At 45.8% G+C, this 24238-nt stretch overlaps 2 protein-coding genes across 6 annotated transcripts in view; one reads left to right on the plus strand and one right to left on the minus strand.

Moving 5' to 3' along the window:
* Positions 1 to 24238, minus strand: part of csrp3 (cysteine and glycine-rich protein 3 (cardiac LIM protein)) — a 346019-nt gene that overhangs the window by 57271 nt on the left and 264510 nt on the right. The gene's annotated exons all lie outside the window — the stretch shown is intronic.
* The window catches only part of nav2a (neuron navigator 2a), a 152006-nt gene that overhangs the window by 42133 nt on the left and 85635 nt on the right, over positions 1 to 24238 (plus strand). For 2 of the 5 annotated variants that reach the window (XM_052062432.1, XM_052062431.1), the window contains exon 1: positions 18638 to 19357. The exons of 1 other annotated variant lie outside the window; for it this stretch is intronic. In XM_052062432.1, coding sequence (XP_051918392.1) covers positions 19154 to 19357 — 204 coding nt within the window. In that variant the 5' untranslated portion in view covers positions 18638 to 19153. Of the gene's footprint in view, positions 1 to 18636; positions 19358 to 24238 lie in introns of those variants that run through there. 2 more of the 5 variants (XM_052062430.1, XM_052062433.1) reach the window with 2 other exon arrangements.

Genomic DNA, 24238 nt, shown 5'->3' on the forward strand with positions numbered 1-24238 from the left:
GAGGAAATTGGATCGTGGGTGTTATCATTTAACATTCCATAAATCTGGTTAATAAAGACGTAGATTAAAAAAAGTGTTACCAGGTTAAATCTTGATCCAACAAAATGTGACTTTATGGAGAAGCACAACCTCTCATCCTACAAGAAACACTTGAAATCATACAGAGAGAAAGCAGTATAACGAGGTCCAAGAGTTATTAGCTTGACCTTTACATTTTAACACTGGCAATGTATCCTGTCCTAAGGTCATATGCAGCCATAACGTGAGTTATTGTAATTAATAAAAAAACACACACACACATACACAAACTATCGTAAAATCTTCAACACTTAATATTGACCTTGCGTGCATAGATGCAAGATTAAATAAAGTTAATTTGCACCACTGCTCTGAGGAATATAATGAAATCAAAGCGGCTCCGCGGCAATAAATTTGTTTTGTCATCAGAACAATAACTGTGATATGCCACCATGGTAGAATGTCTCCAGGCAGGCTTTAATCATGTTACATAGTCACATGCTCAAAGGGACCACATGAATATGTGTGCAGCGTGTGTGTGCTCATGCAAGTGTGTCTGTAGAAGATCCCATTTAATGTCTTAATTAACGGCAGATTTATGCAAACAGAGCAGAGGATGTAACTCATGCAATCCAAGGGACATGCGGGGGATTTCAGAGCATTTACTGGGAGGGGAGAAAAAAAAGAAGATTAAGTTATTGTGAATTTGCTGAGCTAACAGTTAATTTCATTAAAGGAAAAAAAAACACTCAGCGTGAAATGTCGAATCCAATAAGAGGTTAGCGTTTAAAAATTTGTATTCACAATATGTTTGAACGGTTTTCGGTTGCCCTGTCAGCAGTTTTACCTAATGACTGAGCTCATACTCTCCTCGGAAGGAGACATTTGCACAATGGGCTTGCTTAAAACCGTGGAACCATCTCATAATCGCAGCACTATGGGTTGATAAATTTGCCTATTCGAAATAGTCGAAAATATTTAGCGTTGTCCCCTTTTGCAGATCTCCCAAAGATCAGAAACAATAAACGCAATAAAATATTAAAACAATGCATAGTCTAATGTTGAGTCAAACGCTGAGGAAAAAAAAATAGGGCCCCAAAATTGAACCCTGCGGAACGCCTTTCGAAAGCAGGACAGAGTGGAATGAGACGCGCAACCACGTCTCATCTAAAAACTCCGGCCTATCAAATAGGATCCAAACCATTTTAGAACGCCACCCGCTATTGTCCACCTGGTAAAGGTCGTCCTTATCAAACGCTACTGTCCGCTCCAACAAAACAAGACGTGCCTCACACAGTGCTGTGAGGCACCTCCTGATGAGGCGCGGACTTTTGCAGGCCAAGAGACCCACAGACAGCCATCCTGTTTGTTTTGGAATTGTCCTCTCAGCTTACATTGGGTGATGTCCTGTGCTTCACGTGGTGCACGCCCAGTATGTTTATCTTGAGTGTAAACATTATACTCAGGGTTCTCCTCTTGTCACATCCTTGTCTCGTTGCATCATGAGACAAAAGTCTGTTTTTACCACATTGGTCAGTGCTATTTCATCCGAGTGTTGAAAAGAAGGCTCGACAACGCGAGGCTACAAGCCGATCAGATTCCCAGATTGATTGCCAAATGTTGCTTAGGTTGGTGGCGAATCAAAATTCAGCAACATGTCTTGTGCTGGAATCTTGAGGAACTGACTTGATGATAAATGGAATCATCAAATGAGGCCTAAATTCTGTTCATGGTTGATTTGTTTCAAACTCTGCCTGCACCTTTTCATGCTGTTTTTTTTTTCATTCTGCTGATCCAGCTGGTTTAGTCCCATCTTGGCTCTCTTTAGGTGCCGAGGACTTCGTTTTCCACAGTAGAGTTAGTACTCCCCCGGTGAGGCTGGTCGTGATGGCAACGCTGCATACGGCGACATATAAACAGTGGAGAATTTTGGTGGGATTAGACCTTCAGGAATATCAGGGACCTCACTGTTTAGGAAAGCTCCTACCATCCAGAGGGAACAAACACATCATTTAAAGTATAAACGGTGCCTCATTTCAAATGAGGGGAGTGGGAAAGCGCCCTTTAACGGAAGATATGCTTTTTTTGTAATTTTGTTGAAAGGGAACTGGCTAATTAGTGGTGGAGGGTGTAAAGTGCCAGATGTTCGGCATGCAAGGTTCTGATTGGAAAGTCCTGCAGCTTGAGTGGAACGGCAGTTATGACGTCGCTTGTTTCCCTTCATGTGGCTTCGCCCCCCCCCCCCCCCCCCCCCCCGTACCTCACTCGGATTCTCGTCGATGATTTAGGAACATGTGACATAAAATGATAGTGAAAAGAAATATTGATGACGAGGTCATCGGCTTTCAAGCAAAACAAATACTTCATGTCTAAGTGCTTGGGAAAAAAAATGTCTACGAGAAGGAACAACTTGCACCCTCCCTCCAAGTGTCAACAAGTGATGCACTGAAATGGGAACTCAATGCTTGACAGTTGAACATATCGAATTTATTGGACTCCTCAGGCTTTTTACAATACAATACAATACAATACAATACAATACAATACAATACATGCTGATTCATATAGCGCTTTCACAACAGCGGCAGCTGTAACAAAGCGCTTTACAAAACAGTTCACATAAAGTAAAATAATAAACACAACACATAATATAAAACACGGACAGTCGTGCAGTCCTAACCACTTTTCCATCACACGCTTTGGTGTTTGAAGCAGTTTGAGATGAAAGAGGAGAGAATCAAAGTGTCCTTTAACCAGTGGATCAGAGACGTCATGCTCAAAATGTGCACACGTCGGCTACAAGCTAAGTTTCAAAGTCAACAAGAAGCTGTAGCATCCATTGACGAAAAAAGAGATTGGTTCACTTCTCCTGTCCCATGTAAATCCGCTTCAATTCCAAGCGGCGACTCTCGGTTCCAAATACGCATCGGTGCTCTGCGCCAACGCTCCTCTCTCCTCATCCTCAACTTCAGCGGCCATCCATCCAGCCGCACCAACGCCAACTGTCCAACAGCGCTGACATAGCCACTGAACAAATCGGGGTTGTGAAAAATGCTGCCCATTTATAAGACAACCCTCAAGCACTGAGCGGTATGTAAAGTTTCACCTGTGTGGGGATTCAATACATGAAAAAGGGAGTCGATTATAAGCACGGTGTTTCTCCGAAATTAGTTTGTATGGAGCCTTTGCTGGTCCCTGACGATTGATTTTGGAGTTGACCAACATGACCAACATGTGCGTCACTCACATAAAACTTGAAAGCCACTTGTTCTCTTTGGTACACAACGTAAAGTGTGGGCTCTTCGAGGAAAATGTAGAATTCGGTTTTTCCCTCCACATGTTCCTTGTCTCCCCACTCAAGCTTTGCCATGCATTGAAGGACTGCCAAGCTGCCGAGTCATTGTCGGATTATTGACCTCGTTGCCGCTCGTGCTCAGGTGTTGTTTTCTAGACCTCTCGTCGTTTTTGCATTGATGCTATTTTGTCCTTGATCTTTCTCTTATTTTGTTTTGTGGAACTGGACTCTTGTCATTTCATTCATATTCTCGGCTTCACTATTACCTTGCGCTTTTTGTTTCTGCTTTGTTTTTTTTCCCTGGCTCCTTTCGACCAGCGATTTCTGTTTATACTTTGTCGTGTCCTTTATTTTTTTTTTCTTCTTTTAAAAAATAATATAAATATTTTTATTTTATTTTTTTCGAACACAGTTCATCTGAGTCTGCATTTTCCGGATCCACACTCCATCCGATTCGAGTTCGGACCTTGTCAATTATCAGACAGCAAAATAATAAGATGTAAAGAATTTTTGCCCCAGAATAAGTAAGTAGAAATGTATTTTATTTGTGTGTTCCCTGTACTTTAAATCAGGAAATATTTCAGGCTTGTGTGATCGTTGAGCTTTTGAGGTTTCCTCCTGATGATTGCCATCCTGCAGAGACCCATAAAGGAAAAAAAATAACCGTTTTATTGTAAAGCAATTTCCACCTCTACGATGAGAAGTTTATTGCTGAAGACATTTTAATTTATTTTAAAAATGATTGTTATTTCACATCGCACCTTATTAAGGCCTCTTCCCGTGTACGCTTGAAATATAGCTGAGTTAATATGGAAACGTCTGCAAGCAGATCCCTGTTTAATAGTGCAGATTTTAGTGAGGCTATATAGTAAAAGCCACAATCATGCAGGCGATGCGGTGCGACGGCCACCGTTTGCATTACCTTATCGCGTGTTTATACGGGTGCTTATAAAAGGACCTCGTGTGCCACAGCGAGGCTTGCTGCTGACTCAAAGACCGGTGTCGGCTCTGATTTGGCCCTCAAGAGGATACACGTGATCCAAATATTCTGCTCGTGATACACATTCTGTCTATTGCCACCACACTGAGCACCTAATGAGCACAAATAGCTATTTTCTTGTCTTTTTTTTTTTTGTTTTTTGTGAGAGGGACGGGCGGGGGGGGGGGGGGGTGGGGGGGGGCTGTGAGTTGATATACCGGCACGTTGCCATAGAAACAACAGACCGAGAACAGGAGCCATTAGATCTTCCTCCCTCAAGCTTGGGCGTGTGCGTGTTTGCATTAAGATTCTTGAGTTCAGTACAACAGACGCTGTACTGCCCCTTGCAGTGGTTTTACTTTTTGATACGAGCTTTTTAAATCAACAGCGTTCCTTCAATGACATTTTGACAGTCGTTACCGGAAGCTTCCGTGTTTACTGGCCTTTGGTATTTCATGAATGATTGACCTGTGTACAATTCTGGATGCCTCGCTTCACGCTGCCATCAATAGTTCGGTTCTTGGTTGCTCGGTGAGGTTTGCGGCGATCAATTGCCCCCCCCCCACCCCACCCCACCCCTCCACCCACCCAATGCAACAGAAAGCATCTGAATTCTCCTTACAATTCACACCTCAACACTTTTGACCTCGACAAAATTGCCTCCTTAACCATAATGGTAGTTTTGGAGAAAAATAAAAGGGGCCGTCTGATTGGTTCCCGTGCTCAAATTCAGTCTTTTGAGGAAGGAGGTTCATTCAGCCTGGGGCGAAAGAGACTCCGCTGCCCCGCACCTATCAGCACGGTGACAAATGTCCTCATCGAACGAAATGAGGTCAAAGAGAAGAAAATGAATAAATAAACAATAAGAGAAAGGAACATGAAGACATCCATCTTGAATGCGATGACAAATGTACAGTAAAAGTATCGTGACACATTTCTCCTCCACTCATCTCTGATTTGAGATTGATGCAGGCAAGCCACGCCTTGATTTTTAGAACGGCGCCCACGTTGATTATAGTAATTACTGGGCTGTTTTCGGCGATATCTTCAGGGACATCACCACGCTGATTAAATTTTGAGTCACGCCTCTCAGCTGCTTCCGTGTCATGTACCGGGCGCTCCCGAATGCAGCATGACAGCATGGTGACATCTCCATCAGTTGAGCTCATTTTATTCAATCTTCGCCTGCTTCAATATTTTTTTTATAAATCGGATACGACTACTAAATTGAATCACGTTTCTCAGTGATCAGATTTTAAAGCGATGCTGATGAGAGCCATGATCCAGTTGACTGCATCTCCCATTTTGAATGAACTATGTTGATTCCTGCAGAGGCAATCTGATGGTGTTGAATGCATCTAGCTTGCATGCATGAAGTATGATGGACTGAGAAACCACGGAATGAACATCGCAGCTGCTGCGATCTTGTTCAGTAGTGGATATTCCCTGTGACAGCTTATCATCACATGGGGGAAACATTCATTCACTCATTCATCTTCCGAACCGCTTGATCCTCACTAGGGTCGCGGGGGGTGCTGGAGCCTATCCCAGCTGTCTTCAGGCAGTAGGCGGGGGACACCCTGAACCGGTTGCCAGCCAATCACAGGACTCACAGAGACGAACAACCATCCACGCTCACACTCACACCTAGGGACAATTCAGAGTGTTCAATCAGTCTGCCACGCATATTTTTGGAATGTGGGAGGAAACCAGAGCACCCGGATAAAACCCACGCAGCCCCGGGGAGAACATGCAAACTCCACACAGGGAGGCCGGAGCTGGAATCGAACCCGGTACCTCTGCACTGTGAAGCCAACGTGCTAACCACCGGACTATCGGGTCGCCATGGTTCAAAGTTCAGTTCAAAGAAATTGATTTCATTCATTCATTCATTCATCTTCCGAGCCGCTTGATCCTCACTAGGGTCGTGGGGGGTGCTGGAGCCTATCCCAGCTGTCTCCGGGCAGTAGGCGGGGGACACCCTGAATCGGGTGCCAGCCAATTGCAGGGCACACAGAAACGAACAACCATGCGCACTCACACTCACACCTAGGGACAATTTAGAGCGTCCAATCAGCCTGCCATGCATGTTTTTGGAACGTGGGAGGAAACCGGAGCACCCGGAGAAAACCCACGCAGCCCCTGGGAGAACATGCAAACTCCACACAGGGAGGCCGGAGCTGGAATCGAACCCGGTACTTCTGCACTGTGAAGCCGACGTGCTAACCACCGGACTACCGGGCCGCCATGGTGGAAACAGTTCAAAGAAATTGATTTCAATCAATAACAATATTGAGTGACAGCCCGGCGGTGGTCGAGTGGTTAGTAAGTCGACCTTACAATGCAGAGGTGCAGGGTTCGGATTGGTTGCGTGTGCCCTGCGAGTGGCTGGCAACCGGTTCAGGGTGTCCCCCACCTACTGCCGAAAGACAGCTACCGAGGCTCCCTTGACCCTTGTGAGGATAAAGCGGATCAGAAAACGGATGGATATTATTGAGTGTGCGGGTGAATTGGTAAAAAAAGAGTCTGTAGGAGCACTAGTACCACCTTTTTTCATTGTGGTCAAAGTTACGTTAATTTGACGAACAGCAATGTTGTGCTGTGCAGCGTGACTTTACGATTGCAGAATGCTTGGCCGCAGACTCTCGTTGCCTCCCGCAGCCCACGTCAACATGAACTCTTTCATTGGGTCCTCCTGTAAACACAGTGACCCGATGAGCGGCAGTTCAGCTCAGCCGGCTCACTTAAAGTAGAAGTCAACCGCATTGAAGCTGACATTTATTCTTCATGTTGGTGCACAAGTCTAATCCCACTTGGGGTCATAGCTGGAGTCGGGAAAGGGGGTGGGGTGGAGTTGGGGGGGTCTGAAGCTTGTCCTAGCATGCAATGGGCAGGAGGCAGCGAAGCGGAGCAGACCCCACCCCACCCCTCCCTCACCCCCCCGCCTCAAGATGAACAATAAACTTCAGTTCAGTTCTAATCACGTTCTAAAAACTTGACAAAAAAGTTAAAAGTCTGAATCTTTTCTCTCACTTCAAACCCATTTCAAATCCTTCCCTCGATTTCAACGAATCCACTGATTTTTGCCAAACGCTGATTCAGGAGGAGAGGAGGAGAAGGAGATGGTGTGCGGCCCCAGCTCTCCCCCTCTGGATGAACCAGTCTATTAGGAACTCTGCCCAGTGTTGAACAAGAGGAATGTTATTGTCCAAATACATTTATTACACATTTATTATACATTGGCTACTACTGCCACGGAAGGGCAACCCAATAGTTTCGAGTCTTAAACTAGAAAAGGGTATAGGAAGAAAAAATGATTCACTGCAACTTTTTGTTTTTACATTCTGCTAAATGTAATCACCCCCCCCAACCCTGAATTTAACTCCTTGTTTTACGAAAGCGTTCCGTGCCTCAGGCCGACGAATTGGCCATTCATTCAGAATGTGCTGTAATCCATCGCTATCCAACGCTAACGCATGAGCAAAGTCATTCATTCATTCATTCATTCATTCATTCATTCATTCATCTTCCGAACCGCTTGATCCTCGCTAGGGTCGCGGGGGGGGGGGGGGGGGTGGCTGGAGCCTATCCCAGCTGTCTCCGGGCAGTAGGCAGGGGACACCCTGAATCGGTTGCCAGCCAATCGCAGGGCACACAGAAACGAACAACCATTCGCACTCACACTCACACCTAGGGACAATTTAGAGTGTTCAATCAGCCTGCTACGCATATTTTTGGAATGTGGGAGGAAACCGGAGCACCCGGAGAAAACCCACGCAGGCCCGGGGAGAACATGCAAACTCCACACAGGGAGGCCGGAGCTGGAATCGAACCCGGTACCTCTGCACTGTGAAGCCGGCGTGCTAACCACTGGACTACCGGGCCGCCCGAGCAAAGTCATAATTATGTAAATATTTGACGATGGAAAAACACAACGAGGACAAATTGTGCATAGAAAGCAATAAATAAAAAAAGTACGGTGGTAACTTCACATGGCCTTTAATGCTTGCGTGACAATGTATGATTCTTCCGGCACGTGCAATTTGTAACCTGGTAAGTGTCGTATCTCGGACACGCGGTAAACCCCGAGGACCACCTGTATTTTACATCTCTGCAAAGGTAAAAAGTAAAAAGTCAAGTTCTTGTTCATAATCGCATCCAGCTGTAAAAGTGACTGCTTATTGTATTGATTATGATCAATTTTGTCATGTTTCTCCAAGTCAGCGTTGTGCAGTAAAGCTACACCTTTATTGTTGGCGTGAGAGGAGAGACAGACTCAAACTGGTGCATTGTGGATGAAGAAAAAAAAAAAAAGATCGCTCTTTAAAACAATGCAGGAGTAGCGACTGCGGGAATTTTGTGCTTAACCCCCCCCCCCCCCCCCCCCCCGGGCTGTCTGTCACTCTCAGCCTCAGCCGCGGAACGTGCTTACCTGCAGTTCATCCCTGTTTAACTCGAGGGTAGTGTAGTGCGTTGGTGCGTGTGCATGTGGGCCGCTTCTCTTGGTGGCTGCCGACAAAGTGGACCGCAGGGGGGGGGGGGGGGGGGGGATAAAAATCCTTCCGCGGAGGCCCATTTCAAGGGTTTCCGTTTTTTCGCGCATGGCTTTGGATGTGGATGTTTTGCAATGTGCGTGAAGGAGCTTGCAGCGACACTGATGTGATCTGACATGGTCGAGGCTTATAACAGGACGCTTCGGGCTTTCGGTGGCTCACAGCCGTAACCAGCGAGCATCAGCCCCTCCTCGGCATGTTTGTGCCTCTCTTTTGCCATCCTCCACTTCTCACAGCCTCCCTCCACTTGAGTGTGTCACCGCTCGCTGTTTTTATGGACGGAGTTGGTTTATAGTAATGGCAAAATTACTCACACGTTGGAGTACGCATGCGGTATTCAAAGGAGGAGCAGTGACTTAATTATGAGAGCAAAAACTGTTTTTATTTTCATGCACCCATTTTGAAAACTTGGTCCAACCTAAAAAAAAAACAAAAAAACAAAACAAAACAGGTCACATGTTGTTATTCAAGTGCTAGCTAATGCGTACTTAACGTTGATGCTATCAAGCAATGTATTCCCAAACTTTTGCTATACGCTGTGAACAAACATGGTAAGAAATGGGAAACGGTGGTAATATTTTCTGGGTTTTTTGTATATATATATATATATAGATAGATATATATCTATCTATATATATATAGATAGATAGATAGATATATAGATATATAGATATATTTTATTTTTTTTCGAAAGAGAATTTTTAAGCGGCAGAAGCTTGTGATTTCTTAGGCTGTCACAAGACAACCATTCATAAATCAATCAGCTGATGACGTCAAACAATTTTATTATATAAGTTCATGGGTGGGGAATAGTTTTTTTTTTTTCTCCGAATTTGTCGCTGTGCTTTTGTTAATTCGGGTTGACAATATGTCACTGCTGTCCCCGTTTTTCTATCTTAGTACCACGAAACATTCGGCCAGCCTCCTCGCTGCCCATCTTCAAAGCCCTCCTAAAAACTCACTTGTATTCTTTGGCGTTCGACTCAGCATTGAAAACAAGTGATGGAAGCTGAACGTTTTGACGATTTGTTCTTGATTTTACTGTCTGTGCTTTCTACCGCCTTTATTACCGATTTGTCTTACTGTTTATTGTGCATGGGCTCACTAACGAAATAGAAACATCCATGCTCTAAATCATTTAATGGCATAATGAAATCGTTAAAATGGGGTTTGAGTAACCGCAGAAAGAGAACAAGATGAACACCAAAAACATCAATCGAAACGACAAGAAGGGAAAGGGTGGGGGGCGGGGTGGGGAGGGGGTTTGTCCTCACTTGGCGATAGTACGAACATGCGAGTTTTTCAAACACCCAAAGGTGCACGATCTGTATTGTTCTTTGTTTTTTGAATTTGTTCTTGATTTTACTGCTTGGTGCTTTCTACCGCCTTTATTACGGATTTGTCTTACTGTTCATTGCGCATGTTAAATCGCTCCATGTACAGCACTTTGTATGCAGCGATGGCTGTTTGAAAGTGCTCTAGAAATACTCTTGACTTGACTTGACTTAGTAGCCTCCAAGAATTCAATCAATGAAGATCCTAACTATGATTTATTTTTCCTCTCACCATTTATGAATTTTTGACATGTCATCAGTGGAGAGTGAAATGATAAAAGAGTAAAAATATGAATTCATCACAAAACTAGATCAAAATAACCAGTCAAGATAGAGTTTGTTACTTCTGAAAAATTTTGTTTTCAAAGATCTTGAAGGGTATTTTTTGGCAACAAAGTGCTTTTGCTGAACATTCTATGCGTGTGTTTTGTTTCTCCTCCTACACTTGTCTTCTTTCACCAGAAACCGGTGTGAATGTTTGCCCCACAGTCCATATAATTGGTCCTTATAGTCTGACTGTTTCCAATATACTGCAAGCTGTCATAATAAACCCACAACCGCTTTGATAGCAACAAAAGTCCTGGACTTTCGAAAGCAATGACACCACAGAGCACCAAGTCGCGTAATTATTTAGGTGTGCTGTCTCTTTACATTAACAAAATTTTACAACCCCAAGTTATTATGTCTGCTCTTGAGTCTAGTTGGTGTCTATTCCGGCCCGCTTTGAACAGATATTTATTTCCCTTCCGGAAAGAAAGCTATTCCAAGGTTCCTCCTGTGGTCAGGACACACATGTTGAACAACCCACAAAATCCAGTGCAGGGAAATCACGTTTGGTGACGATCAGGTGGGGCCACGGCTCAGGTTGTTATATAATAGCGGTACCTGCCCATCCCTCGTATTGTATAAAGTCATAAATATGTACAATATGTCCATACGTGGGCGGCCCGGTAGTCCAGTGGTTAGCGCGTCGGCTTCACAGTGCAATTCCAGCTCTAGCCTCCCTTTGTGGAGTTTGGATGTTCTCCCCGGGCTTGCGTGGGTTTTCTCCGGGTGCTCCGGTTTCCTCCCACATTCCAAAAACATGCGTGGCAGGCTGATTGAACACTCTAAATTGTCCCTAGGTGTGAGTGTGTGTGCAAATGGTTGTTCGTTTCTGTGTGCCCTGCGATTGGCTGGCAACCGATTCAGGGTGTCCCCCGCCTACTGCCCGAAGACAGCTGGGATAGGCTCCAGCACCCCCCGCGACCCTAGTGAGGATCAAGCGGCTCGGAAGATGAATGAATGAATGAATGATGAATGTCCATACGTGTGCATGGCTTCCAGGTTTTTGAAATACATTGAAATGCCATTAATCTTTTTTAGCCCCGCCCCCCTCCCCGACCCGCAAAAAATAAAACAACAAATGTGTTTTTCAGTAAGAAAAATGGCACTCTATATTTTTTCACAGTTGTGGATTTTCAATCCCACATTTTTTTCCAGACCATTACCAGTACTCACCGATACTGAATACCGATACTTCAAGTAGGCTTGATATACTGTATAAAATGTCATTTAACACAATGACACAAACATTGTGAACAAAAACCTTTCTTTCTGACACACACGTGTGAAATTGCCCCAGTACAGTGCCAGCTACTGTTGGGAGAAGACTGACTTGATGTTTAAGTATTGATCCACCAATACACAATACCTTCAAATAATGTCGGTATCAACCCGCTACCAGGTATCGGTAGCGGGCTGATACCGCCACAAGCGCAGGTACCGCTACCAACACCTGTATCTTGCCCATCTCTACTATTGACGTAAATGCATTTTACCTGGAGACAATCCTCTGGAATGATTCACTTTGTTTTATGTTTACTATTTTATTACTTGAATTGCCCTCTATTTTCCCAAACCACCTCTCATTCCATTCAACAAACAGAAGAGTCCTTGAAGCTTGTTCAATTGAGGAATAAAATCAAATTCACGTGCGTAGCATTCTTCGTAAAAGCGTTTTCCTTTGTGATTTTAATGAAACACACCATTGCGGGTGGTTTTGTTGGTTTAATTGCGGGAAAAAGTCCTACAAAAACCTTGAATGTTTGTATGGGATCACATCTTCAAGATGTCGGCAAAGCTATTTTTGATGTCAAAGGAGCTTGCACAGCGATAGAACGTGGCCTTGGAAAAGGTGTATGAATCCAAAAGACCTTGAGTAGCTCTGCTCAGCCCTGTTCTTTCACTCTGAGTTGACACCCCGCGTTTGCGGCGGAGGGCTGGTGGCAGCCAGGGTTGGTATCCGAATACGCTGCAGAAAACAGGATTAGCGTGGTGACGAGAGTGGGCAACACGGAACGGGGACTTTCCTGACCCGGCACGCTGGTTCAGAGGCAGACTGGACCCATTCGCTAAGCTCTTTAAAGGATTGCTTAGTGTGATAAAGGAACACTCATTCTAATCTGATCTCCAGATTGCCGCCGTCAGAAACGGTAGATGTACATTTCAAGGCGCATCTGTTCCACCAAACTTACCCCCCGCCCCCTCCCTCCCCCGGCACCTCCCTGAGCAAGAGGGATAATTTGCCTTTTGGTTGAAGTCTGTAGCCAGGGACAATGTCATTTAAATATGAGCAGGAATTAGAGACAATCAAATTATGCAGATGATTCCATTTTCATAATCACATTTTCTTATTAATGAGATCACTCTGAGATCTTTCAACTCATCTTTTAAAAATGCAAAAGGGTGAATCATGAATGACAAAAATAGGCTCTTGAAATGGTTTCCAGGCGGCCCGGTAGTCCAGTGGTTAGCACGTCGGCTTCACAGCGCAGAGGTACCGGGTTCGATTCCAGCTCCGGCCTCCCTGTGTGGAGTTTGCATGTTCTCCCCGGGCCTGCGTGGGTTTTCTCCGGGTGCTCCGGTTTCCTGCCACATTCCAAAAACATGCATGGCAGGCTAATTGAACACTCTAAATTGTCCCTAGGTGTGAGTGTGAGCGTGGATGGTTGTTTGTCTCTGTGTGCCCTGCGATGGGCTGGCAACCGATTCAGGGTGTCCCCCGCCTACTGCCCGAAGGCGCCTGGGATAGGCTCCAGCACCCCCCGCGACCCTGGTGAGGATCAAGCGGCTTGGTAGATGAATGAATGGTTTCCACGAATGGAGGTTGCAGCGAGCGCCTCCGGCGGCGGCGGCACGCAGTCACTTTCTCGCCAATTTATGATCAAACTTTTGGTTTTACGGGTTGCGGGGGTGGGGCAGGGGTCATTTAAGGATTGATTCTGAAGAAAATTCATTCTTGACATCTTGAAAGGGCATTGTGATTCCACCGTTGCGACAGGTAACTCGGTTCCTGGTACCATTCACAGATATGGTGGGCATTCAGTGCCACAGGGATTGAGATTCATTCATCTTCCCAACCGCTTGACCCTACTTAGGGTCACGGGGGGTGCTGGAGCCTATCCCAGCTGTCTCCGGGCAGTAGGCGGGGGACACCCTGAATCGGTTGCCAGCCAATCGCAGGGCACACAGAGACGAACAACCATCCACGCTCACACCTAGGGACAATTTAGAGTGTTCAATCAGCCTGCCATGCATATTTTTGGAATGTGGGAGGAAACCGGAGCACCCGAAGAAAACCCACGCAGGCCCGGTGAGAACATGCAAACTCCACACAGGAAGGCCGGAGCTGGAATCGAACCCGGTACCTCTGCACTGTGAAGCCGACGTGCTAACCACTGGACTACCGGGCCGCCCCAGGGATTGAGATGTGCCCTTGAATTTATGCCCACACTTAAATTTACAAACAAGCTAACACGCATCCGCTTTTATTTCGTATCCAAAAAGCCCAGGCAGAGTGTCGCTTTTTGCATTGCAGTTTGACGAATCAGCATTTTGGCTGTTCTGTCTGCTCTGTACAGTATTTGTATATGTGGGGTCTGTCACAGTCAAGTCCAATTTTCTCCCCCCTCCGCCCCATTAAACTCATAAACGGCCTTGCTACAATTTCCAATCGCCTCGACGGGTTCGTTTAATACACAAGCCCGCCGTGCCACCCCTCGATTCGAGACATCCTTTCAGCATATGCCAAATTAGAGGCTTTAATTGCCGTTCCGTTTCGCATCTCGCGGCTGATTTATTTCCATTGACCAAGCTTTTGAAGGTTCAAACGACATGCTGAAAGACTTTTAAGAGTTTTTTTTAATTTTACGGCTCTGTATAAAAATTCCATTCTGCAGGAAACGGACCCATTGGAACTAATTCCCCATTTTGAGCCAGTTGGCTAATTTTAAGGCTTTTACTTGTTGAATATGTTGCTCTTCATTCTTGAACAGTTTTCCCACCCTGGCATTGCGGCAGGTGTGTAACATCACATTTATTTTTATTTCCCCCTCCTGAAACTGTGTTTTAGTGGCTTTGACGTCATTGTGCAAGGGAGGAGAATTTATTGAATGGAAGCTGTGAGTAAGTGGTGCTAATCTGGGTGGGCAGCACTTGGCAGCAATTGCTGCTTTGGTTCCCTGCAGGCATGAACTGGGCTGTAAACCTGAGCGGCGGCTCCCTCTGTGGTTTCCCTGAATTTTGGGCCAAACTCACCGGTGCACCGAATGCCTGTTGATCTTTATGAATCAAAAAAAAGGGAACGTGAATGCTTACATCGCCTTTAATATACTGGGTCGGTGTCTCATCTAATTCTTGTCAAGTTACAATGAATTTCGACTCAGCATGACTTAGATTTGTTCTTGATTTTACTGCTTGGTGCTTTCTACCGCCTTTATTATCGATTCTGCTGTCCCCGTTTTTCTATGTTAGTACCACTGAACATTCGGCAAGCCTCCTCGCTGCCCATCTTCAAAGCCCTCCTAAAAACTCACTTGTATTCTTTGGCGTTCGACTCAGCATGACTCAGATTTGTTCTTGATTTTACTGTCTGTGCTTTCTACCGCCTTTATTATCGATTCGTCTGACTGTTTATTGTGTATGTTGAATCGCTCCATGTACAGCACTTTGTATGCAGCGATGGCTGTTTGAAAGTGCTCTCTAAATACTGTTGACTTGACTTGATTTGAATTTGTGCCTAAGGTAATTTAAACACATGCTGACACTGGGGAGGGGGAATGGCGTGTTGAATTTATTGAATTTGAATTTGTCGAGTAATTGCACGAAATGAGATCATCTGGCTCCAGATACGATTTATAACTACAGTTCTACGCGATTTACAAAAAAACAACAACAAGAAAATTGTTCCAATGTGTCACTGATTTATTCCATGTGAAAATTTGAAATTTTGGTACAATTTCTAGCTAACGTCAATGGAAGTTGTCATCTTTGATTTGCTTTCGCGGGCCATTTAAAATGATGTGGTGGGGCCACATTTGGTCCCAGGGCCTGGAGTTTGAAACCTGTGCTCTAAATTGCCCCTTGGTGTAATTGTGGATGCAAATAGCTGTTCGCCATTGGCGACCAATTCAGGGTGTACCCCACCCGTGTTCGAAAGCCCTGAAACGAGCATACACCTAAAAGGAATGCAGAATCCTTCTGCAATGACTCAGAAGGAGGATCTTTTCAGAAGTTTTAACGCGGGATTATTTGATACGCCGCGTAATCTCTGTTGACAATATCTCCATAGTTACAGTCGCGCAGCGCGCACACACCCTCCACCCCACACAGAGGTTTATTATTCTAAGCAGCAATACAGAATAAACATGAAGCTGGGTAGCAAAAAGTCACTGGGCGTCCTCGTTCCTCCTGTCAATAGCGGCGAAACCGTCTCTATTATTAGACGACGGTGAACTGTCATCAGCTACCTTCAAAGATTCCCGCGTAGCTTACATTCTGCTGCTTTGTTTTCCCGCTCACAGAGAACCGCGTTGTGATTTACTCGGGTCTGTGCCGTTACAGTGGATGATGGGAAAATAATGGAAGTTTCCCTTGCCGCGATGAGCTGCGCACGTTTTTCCCACTTCCCATTTTCCGAGTCTCATGTGAGGCTGGTGGGCGGCGAACGTACTTTCCTATGTGATTCTGTCAGACAGTTCATGTTTTGATCACGGGATATGTGTGTATGTGTGTGTGTGTGTGTGTGTGTGTGTGTGTGTGTGTGTGTGTGTGCCGTCACTCTCATGATGAGGTTACTCTTTTACTGTTGCTAAATAGTCATCGCTCATGATCATGACACGCAAGGTGTTTGCAGTCCTTTTTTGGGGATATTCAGAACGTCCTCCAGTGTGATCCTTGCTTTTGCCCCCTCGGCAATTAGAAAACCTGCAAATCAGATCAACAGATTTTGGACGCTCACATTCTCATCTCTCATCGCCTTTTTTTCACAAAATCCTGGCGAAGATACATTTGGCATGTTAATCCTAATCCAGTTACAATAATCTGTAATTATGTAAATGCTAGCATCCCATTTGTGTGTGTGTGTGTGCGCAAGTATGTATATATTACAGTTGCACAGCTATATATATATATATATATATGTATATTATATATATTATATATATGATATATATAATATATAATATTCATTCATTCATTCATTCATTCATCTTCCAAGCCGCTTGATCCTCATTAGGGTAGCGGGGGGTGCTGGAGCCTATCCCAGCTGTCTTCGGGCAGTAGGCGGGGGACACCCTGAATCGGTTGCCAGCCAATCACAGGGCACACATAGACGAACAACCATCCACGCTCACACTCACACCTAGGGACAATTTAGAGTGTTCAATCAGCCTGCCACGCATGTTTTTGGAATGTGGGAGGAAACCGGAGCACCCGGAGAAAACCCACGCAGGCCCGGGGAGAACATGCAAACTCCACACAGGGAGGCCGGAGCTGGAATCGAACCCGGTACCTCTGCACTGTGAAGCCGACGTGCTAACCACTGGACTACCGGGCCTATATATATGTGTATTTTTTTTTCATCCATCCATCCATTTTCTGAACCGCTTTATCTATATATTTATATACACACACATTCATACACACACACACACCCACGCACACAGCTGTGCATCTGCCTGGTCTGACCACGGTCTACTCATTGGCTCCTGTGTGACAAAAGGAGAATCCAACAAAAGGGAACACAACGATAATTTCATTCATCGCGTGTTATACTCGCGATTCGGCTGCAGGGTAGCAAAGACAAATCAGAGCAATCAAATTAATCGGTTTTGTACTTCAGTGATTAGTCCAATGTCCGCACTAGTATGACTGAATTGACGCGCTTTGTGTGCGACGGTCGAGGAGGTATTTTTAGGCATCTCGCGTGCGTCTATTTTAGCCACTGAGGTCTGTGTTTAAGACGTTTTGTAAAACTTGTAATCTCAAGTGTCTACGGTTGTACGCGAGACCGCCTTGTCATTGTCCCTCGGTTTTGACCACCCGTCAAACGGTTTTCTCGATTCTGGTTGTTTTAGTGGTGTGGTTGGAAGCAATCGTTTTCTTTGAAATGATGATGTTGATATTATTTATTCATTCATTCATTCATCTTCCGAGCCGCTTGATTCTCACTAGGGTCGCGGGGGGTGCTGGAGCCTATCCCAGCTGTCTTCGGGCAGTAGGCGGGGGACACCCTGAATCGGTTGCCAGCCAATCCCAGGGCACACAGAGACGAACAACCATTCGCACTCACACTCACACCTAGGGACAATTTAGAGTGTTCAATCAGCCTGCCATGCATATTTTTTTTGGAATGTGGGAGGAAACCGGAGCACCCGGAGAAAACCCACGCAGGCCCGGGGAGAACATGCAAACTCCACACAGGGAGGCCGGAGCTGGAATCGAACCCGGTACCTCTGCACTGTGAAGCCGACGTGCTAACCACTGGACTACCGGGCCGCCTGATATCCATCCATCCATTTTCAGAACCGCTTAATCCTCACCAGGGTCGCGGGGGTGCTGGAGCCTATCCCAGCCGTCTTCGGGCAGTAGGCGGGGGACACCCTGAATTAGTTGCCAGCCAATCGCAGGGCACACAGAGAATAACAACCTAACACCTAGGGACAATTTAGAGTGTTCAATCAGCCTGCCACGCATGTTTTTGGAATGTGGGAGGAAACCGGAGCACCCGGAGAAAACCCACGCAGGCCCGGGGAGAACATGCAAACTCCACACAAGGAGGCCCGAGCTGGAATCGAACCCGGTACCTCTGCACTGTGAAGCCGACGTGCTAACCACTGGACTACCGGGCCGCCTGATATTATTTAATTAATTTTTATTCTTCTTTATTTTTTTTTCTCCAAATATTTTATGAATGAAAATTAATGGGGTCTGTGTGTATGTCTGTGTGTGTGTGTGTGTATTTGCTCTCCTGACATATGTCAGTCCACATGTAAGCCACACCTGCTCCAAAGTGGCAAACAGCAGGGGGTGGGGGGTAAAGAGAGAGAGAGAGAGAGCGTCAACTCCAGCGTGCTTCAGCTCGTGTTGTCATAGGCTGAGGAGTCACTCAAGCAAGCGTGCGCCGCCTCTGCTGCCTCCGCTCGTCTCTGCGATATGCAGCCCGTCAGCTCATTTCCACCGGATTCCGACAGATGTTCTGCCCTGCCACTTGAAAGATCCACAGCTCTATGACTGATGCTCATTACTGGAGAGAAACCGAGCCCCCCCCCCCCCCCCCATCCCCCCCTCAACTGTGTCGACATTGGATTCCTTCGAGTTTAAAGTTGGATTTTTTGTTTAGTTTTTTTCGATTCTGAACTTTGTGGGATTCCCTCCAATTTTGTTGACACCCCTTTAGTGTCCACTCAGGAACGTTGGACGTTTTATACTTCGTACTTACGTAAATAAGGAAACTACAAAGCAGGTAGGCTCGGTGAGTTTCAAGCCAGTCGCTGCTTTTTTGAGACATTAGCTCACTTGCCGCCTTGCTGAGGTTGGACGGAAGGAGCCAACGTCCAGATGCCCGCTTCCTCCGTTGAGCGAACAGAAGTTGCCGAATCACACGGCAGTTGTCAAAGGCAACCTTGAGGCAGCCGTCATCGCAGCAGATAAGATGCCAGCCCTCCTTGCGGCCTCCAGCATGAAGTCAGGACTCCCCAAGCCGGTACACAGCGCGTTGCCTATCCCGCAATTCCCCAGCAGGTCTTCAGCTCTCACTTTGCCCGCGGCGCCGCAAAAGACACAAATTCCATCTCTGAGCCAGCCGTTGGGATCGGGACGTCCGCGAGGCCCAGCGGAGATCAGGCAAAATGCTCAGGTCAGGACAAAACCTCACACATGTGCTGGTTTCGATTTTCTCAAAGTGAGATGCGTCCCAGCAAATGACATCATCATAATGCACCGTGTATTCAAATGACGATGGTATGCGGCACATTGCCTTCACTGGCCCACTTTTGTGCGTCTCTTAGATGTAACCCATGTAAAATGCAACAGCCTCAGTGTACTTTTTATGACGTTTGCAATGTTCAGATAAACAAGTTGCCGCACGTTTTTTTGTGCCTTCTGCCATTTAATTGTTCTGCCTGTCACTATACGTCGCTGGGATAGATAGATGCACAATTGTACATCAACGCATCAGAAAGAGCCTGGTTAAGATCCTGATCATTTGAATCAGGTGTGTTGGAGGAGGGAAAAGATCTAAAACATGCAGGATAAGGGCCCTGGAGGACCGGAGTTCATTTTTCGAACGTTTTTTTGGGGGTGGGGGGGGGGGGGGGGGTGAAAAACAAAAACAAACAAAAAACACCACGAATTGAACAAACAGGCAACATCCATTTGTCTGAATTCAATTTGCGGATAACTATGACCCGGGTGACAAAAAAAACTCCATCTACATCATGTAGAGGTCCTTAAAAATACATAAATAAATATTGGGCGGTTGCCAGCCAATCGCAGGGCACACAGAAACAAACAACCATCCACGCTCACACTCACACCTAGGGACAATTTAGAGTGTTCAATCAGCCTGCCACGCATGTTTTTGGAACGTGGGAGGAAACCGGAGCACCCGGAGAAAACCCACGCAAGCACGGGGGAGAACATGCAAACTCCACACAGGGAGGCCGGAGCTGGAATCGAACCCGGTACCTCTGCACTGTGAAGCTGACGTGCTAACCACTTGGCTACCGGGCCGCTGAGTAATATTAGTGACGTTCTAAAATAAAGCAAATCCAAACATTCTGGAGGCAGACGAGTTCTTTTTATGTTGATCTTGTCACAAGAAAGTAAAAATGACTTTTAGCCAGATATGCTATCATATTAGCATGCTAGTCTAGAGCTAAACAATATGAGATTTGTGCATGCGGGTCGAATTGAGACAGACAACGGTTGGCCAAAATGGTTTTCGCCACTCAAAAAAAATGTATGATGAGCCACTAAATGTTATGGCCAAGTAGCTCGTAGTGGAACGCAAGACGAGGAGAATCAGGTAAAATTTCACGTTTCTAAGTCTTGAGGAGGTTGTGTGATTTCAAAAGTTTGGCTCATGGTTTTATTTTTTTCCTTCTTTCTTTTCATGCTAGTAAGTAGTGGTAGTGTCGTTTTCATTACAAAGCAGGCTGCCAATGCTGCAAAATGTTTCCCTGGACAACTTCAAATACTGAAGACCAAACAAAACAAAACCAAAAAAAAACATTGTCACAATTCAAAGCAAACACCAGCATGGCTATCATCCGGAAGAGTTGCTCGCAATGTGTGTCTCTGCAGCCCAGGATGGCAGCATGTGTCAGCGCGAGCGCTCTGCTGTGTTTGTTCAATGTTGGCTGTGCGCTTAGCAACCCACACACACAAACGGCCGCGAGGGCGAGGGACGTCTGAGCAGCCTTGTAAGGCATCGAGGAAGGGGAATGGATAGTGCGAGTGTGGATTGTGGAGCGAGTGAGTTCCTGCATGGCCACGTGGCCGTACAGTATGCAAGGTTGCGCTTTGTTTCGGAGACCAACATGTGATGACAACAAGGAGGATGCAGTGTCCGCTGATACTGTCGCTCCTCTGACGGCTCGTCACGTTTTCTCACTGACCTATTTTTCTATGACTCTTTCTCTCTCTCCATCGCCACGGTGCTGATAAAGCAGCCGTTTTCACCCTCGGCCGGGTTAACCTTTGACCTTGCTCATACGACCATATATCTACTCGGCCTCTCACCGAGCTCCCGATTGCACTGGTGAATGTTTGTTTATCCTTCCCTCGGGAGAATCGTAATATTGTGTTGTTGTTTTTAATATATATATATATATATATATATATATATATATATATATTTTTAGTGGCATTTGTCACGGATTCTTGTGGGACAGAACTAATGAATTTTCTTGATGGTCATGGATAGATGGCATGATAGCAGCAATCGCTTAGAGCATGGGTGTCAAAGTCAAGGCCTGGGGGCCAGATCTGGCCCGCCACCTCATTTTATATGGCCCGTGAATGCAATTCAATCATGTCAATTTCCAAGATGCTTGCTAAAATCAGAAACACATTTTTCAAATTGCCATATATAATGTACGGTAATCATTTTAACGTTTGAGCAATCCATTATTCTTGACTTCTGAAATCAAAATTAGCTATCCATCTATTTGGTGTTTCGCTGTGTATGTAATATGTGGAGGTGCTTCAACATTGATATGGTTTTACAAAATTCATAAAATGGCCCTCCAAGAGAAAGCGTAATTACAATGTGGCCCGCAACAAAAATTAGGTTGTCATCACTGGCTTGCAGAATGTGAGTTGAGCATTTTTAACATCTTGGTGGTGCGTTGTGCATCATTCTGTTGGAGCAGGAAGCAGAAACCATCGTGCAAGTTGGGTTACTTTGACTCTGAATTGCGTACGAAAGACTGTGAATGCTCTACATGTGCCCCTGATTGGCTGGCAACTAGTCCAGGGTCAGCTGGGATAGGCCCCAGCTCACCTGCGACTCAATCCAAATCAATGAGCATGCGCATTCAAAAACAAACAAAGCAAATCAAACAAGTCGATCTCACTGGATGTCTTTGGAAAGATTTTTTTCCGGGTGGCTCTAAGAAAGTTTGGTCCAACCGGATGGTCGGTCAATATTGATGACAATCACCACATTTCATTGCTTGCAAAAGTGCAGACAGACTGCAGAGATCAACTTAACTTGACCGATATTTTTTTTTCTTGGTTGTTTGTGTGTGAATATCTTTTGAGTGGGTGAAAAAAATAGTCATCACGACCACTTCCTCTTTGTGACATGCCAACACAGCCATGTAATTAAGTACCCTGTAAACCCTTAAAATACATCGGCTTCAAAAGCAGTTGTAACCCAGAAACTGGACAGAATGTCAGTGCAATATCATTGAATCGAGTCCCACGCTGGCCATCATGTGAAGAAACGTTTTGTCTCCACAAGGTGCCACCAGCGAAGTCTACTATCACCGGAATGACTTGAGCATTTGAAAAACATCATTTTTTAAAAAATTCTTCGATGACCAAGTAAATACGTGTGGGATCCAATTTTATTGATAACTTACGTTCAATAAAATAGCCCGATAATTTATTTCACGTGTATCAAGTAAATCAGCGGGATTAGCAAGGCACGCATTTCAGCTGCAGGCATTACGAATTTTGCGAAGCGGTCGCTAATCATTTGTTCGTATCTACCGTGCCCCCAAAGTAAACGTTACGTAACTGACACCCGTTATTCACCATTCAGAGGTAATATTCTACGTACCATTTGATCATTTGTACCAGTTTTTGAACAGAATGTCTTCGGATGGAGCTGATAAAACTTTTTTGTGTATGGTTCTCCTTTTTGTTGCAGACTAGCAAAGAATGTAGAGAAACCAAATTCCATCCATCCATCTTCTACCGCTTATCCGGGGCCGGGTCGCGGGGGCAACAGCTTTAGCAGGGAAGCCCAGACTTCCCTCTCCCTAGCTACTTCTTCCAGCTCTCCCCGGGGGATCCCGAGGCGTTCCCAGGCCATCTGGGTGACATAGTCTCTCCAGCGTGTCCTGGGTCTTCCTCGGGGTCTCCTCCCGGTGGGACATCCCCTGAACACCTCACCAGGGAGGCGTTCAGGAGGCATCCGAATCAGATGCCCAAGCCACCTCATCTGGCTCCTCTCGATGTGGAGGAGAAGCGGCTCGACTCGGAGCCCCTCCCGGATAACCGAGCTTCTCACCTTATCTCTAAGGGAGAGCCCGGACACCCTGCGGAGAAAACTCATTTCGGCCGCTTGTATCCGGGATCTCGTTCTTTCGGTCACGACCCATAGCTCGTGACCATAGATGAGGGTTGGAACGTAGATCGACCGGTAAATTGAGAGCTTCGCCCTTTGGCTCAGCTCCTTCTTCACCACGACAGACCGATACAACGTCCGCATCACAGCAGACGCTGCACCGATCCGCCTGTCGATCTCTCGGTCCCTGCTGATAAAACTCTTCAAGTCTAAAAATAATTCAAAAATTTTTTTTTTTAAACTTGAGTGTTTAATGCTTCTCTTCATGCCTGCGTGGGTTTTCTCCGGGTACTCCGGTTTCCTCCCACATTCCAAAAACATACTGTACATGGCAGGCTGATTGGACACTCTAAATTGTCCAGAGGTGTCCGGAATGTTGTTTGTCTCTGTTTGCCCTGCGATTGGCCGGCAACCGATTCTCGGTGTCCCCCCGCCTACTCACCGAAGACAGCTGAGATGGGCTCCAGCACGCCCTGCGACCCTTGTGAGGATAAAGCGGATCAGAAAATGGATGGATGCTCAGTGCTTGATGCCCAGTGCTCCAATATGACACAATGTAGTCGACCAAAACAGCCGTCAATCTCTTCCCATCAAAGGGCCGAGTGAACTCTATTCATCCAGAGCACATTCCAGGAAGGTTCGATTTAAAGCGTACATCATTCTCACCCAGCTTTGAACAAGTTTACTCTCATGTCACACAATTGGACCATGCTTTCTGAGAACCACCCGTGAATATCGCCCACGTATAAGAGATATATATTACATATATATGAATGAGAAACACACAATAGAAAGCGCTCCATTGGAACTGGAACCAATGGAACGTGCCAAGAATCATCCGAGGGATTAGTGGAGTGGTTCCGCAGGCTTTTGCTCCCTCCTCCCAGCTGGATGGCCCACTTGGCTCCAAATCCGGCAACATGTTGTGCACACCTGTAA

This window comes from Hippocampus zosterae, chromosome 4, assembly GCF_025434085.1.
Source record: "Hippocampus zosterae strain Florida chromosome 4, ASM2543408v3, whole genome shotgun sequence".
In the NCBI taxonomy this organism is placed as follows: domain Eukaryota; kingdom Metazoa; phylum Chordata; class Actinopteri; order Syngnathiformes; family Syngnathidae; genus Hippocampus; species Hippocampus zosterae.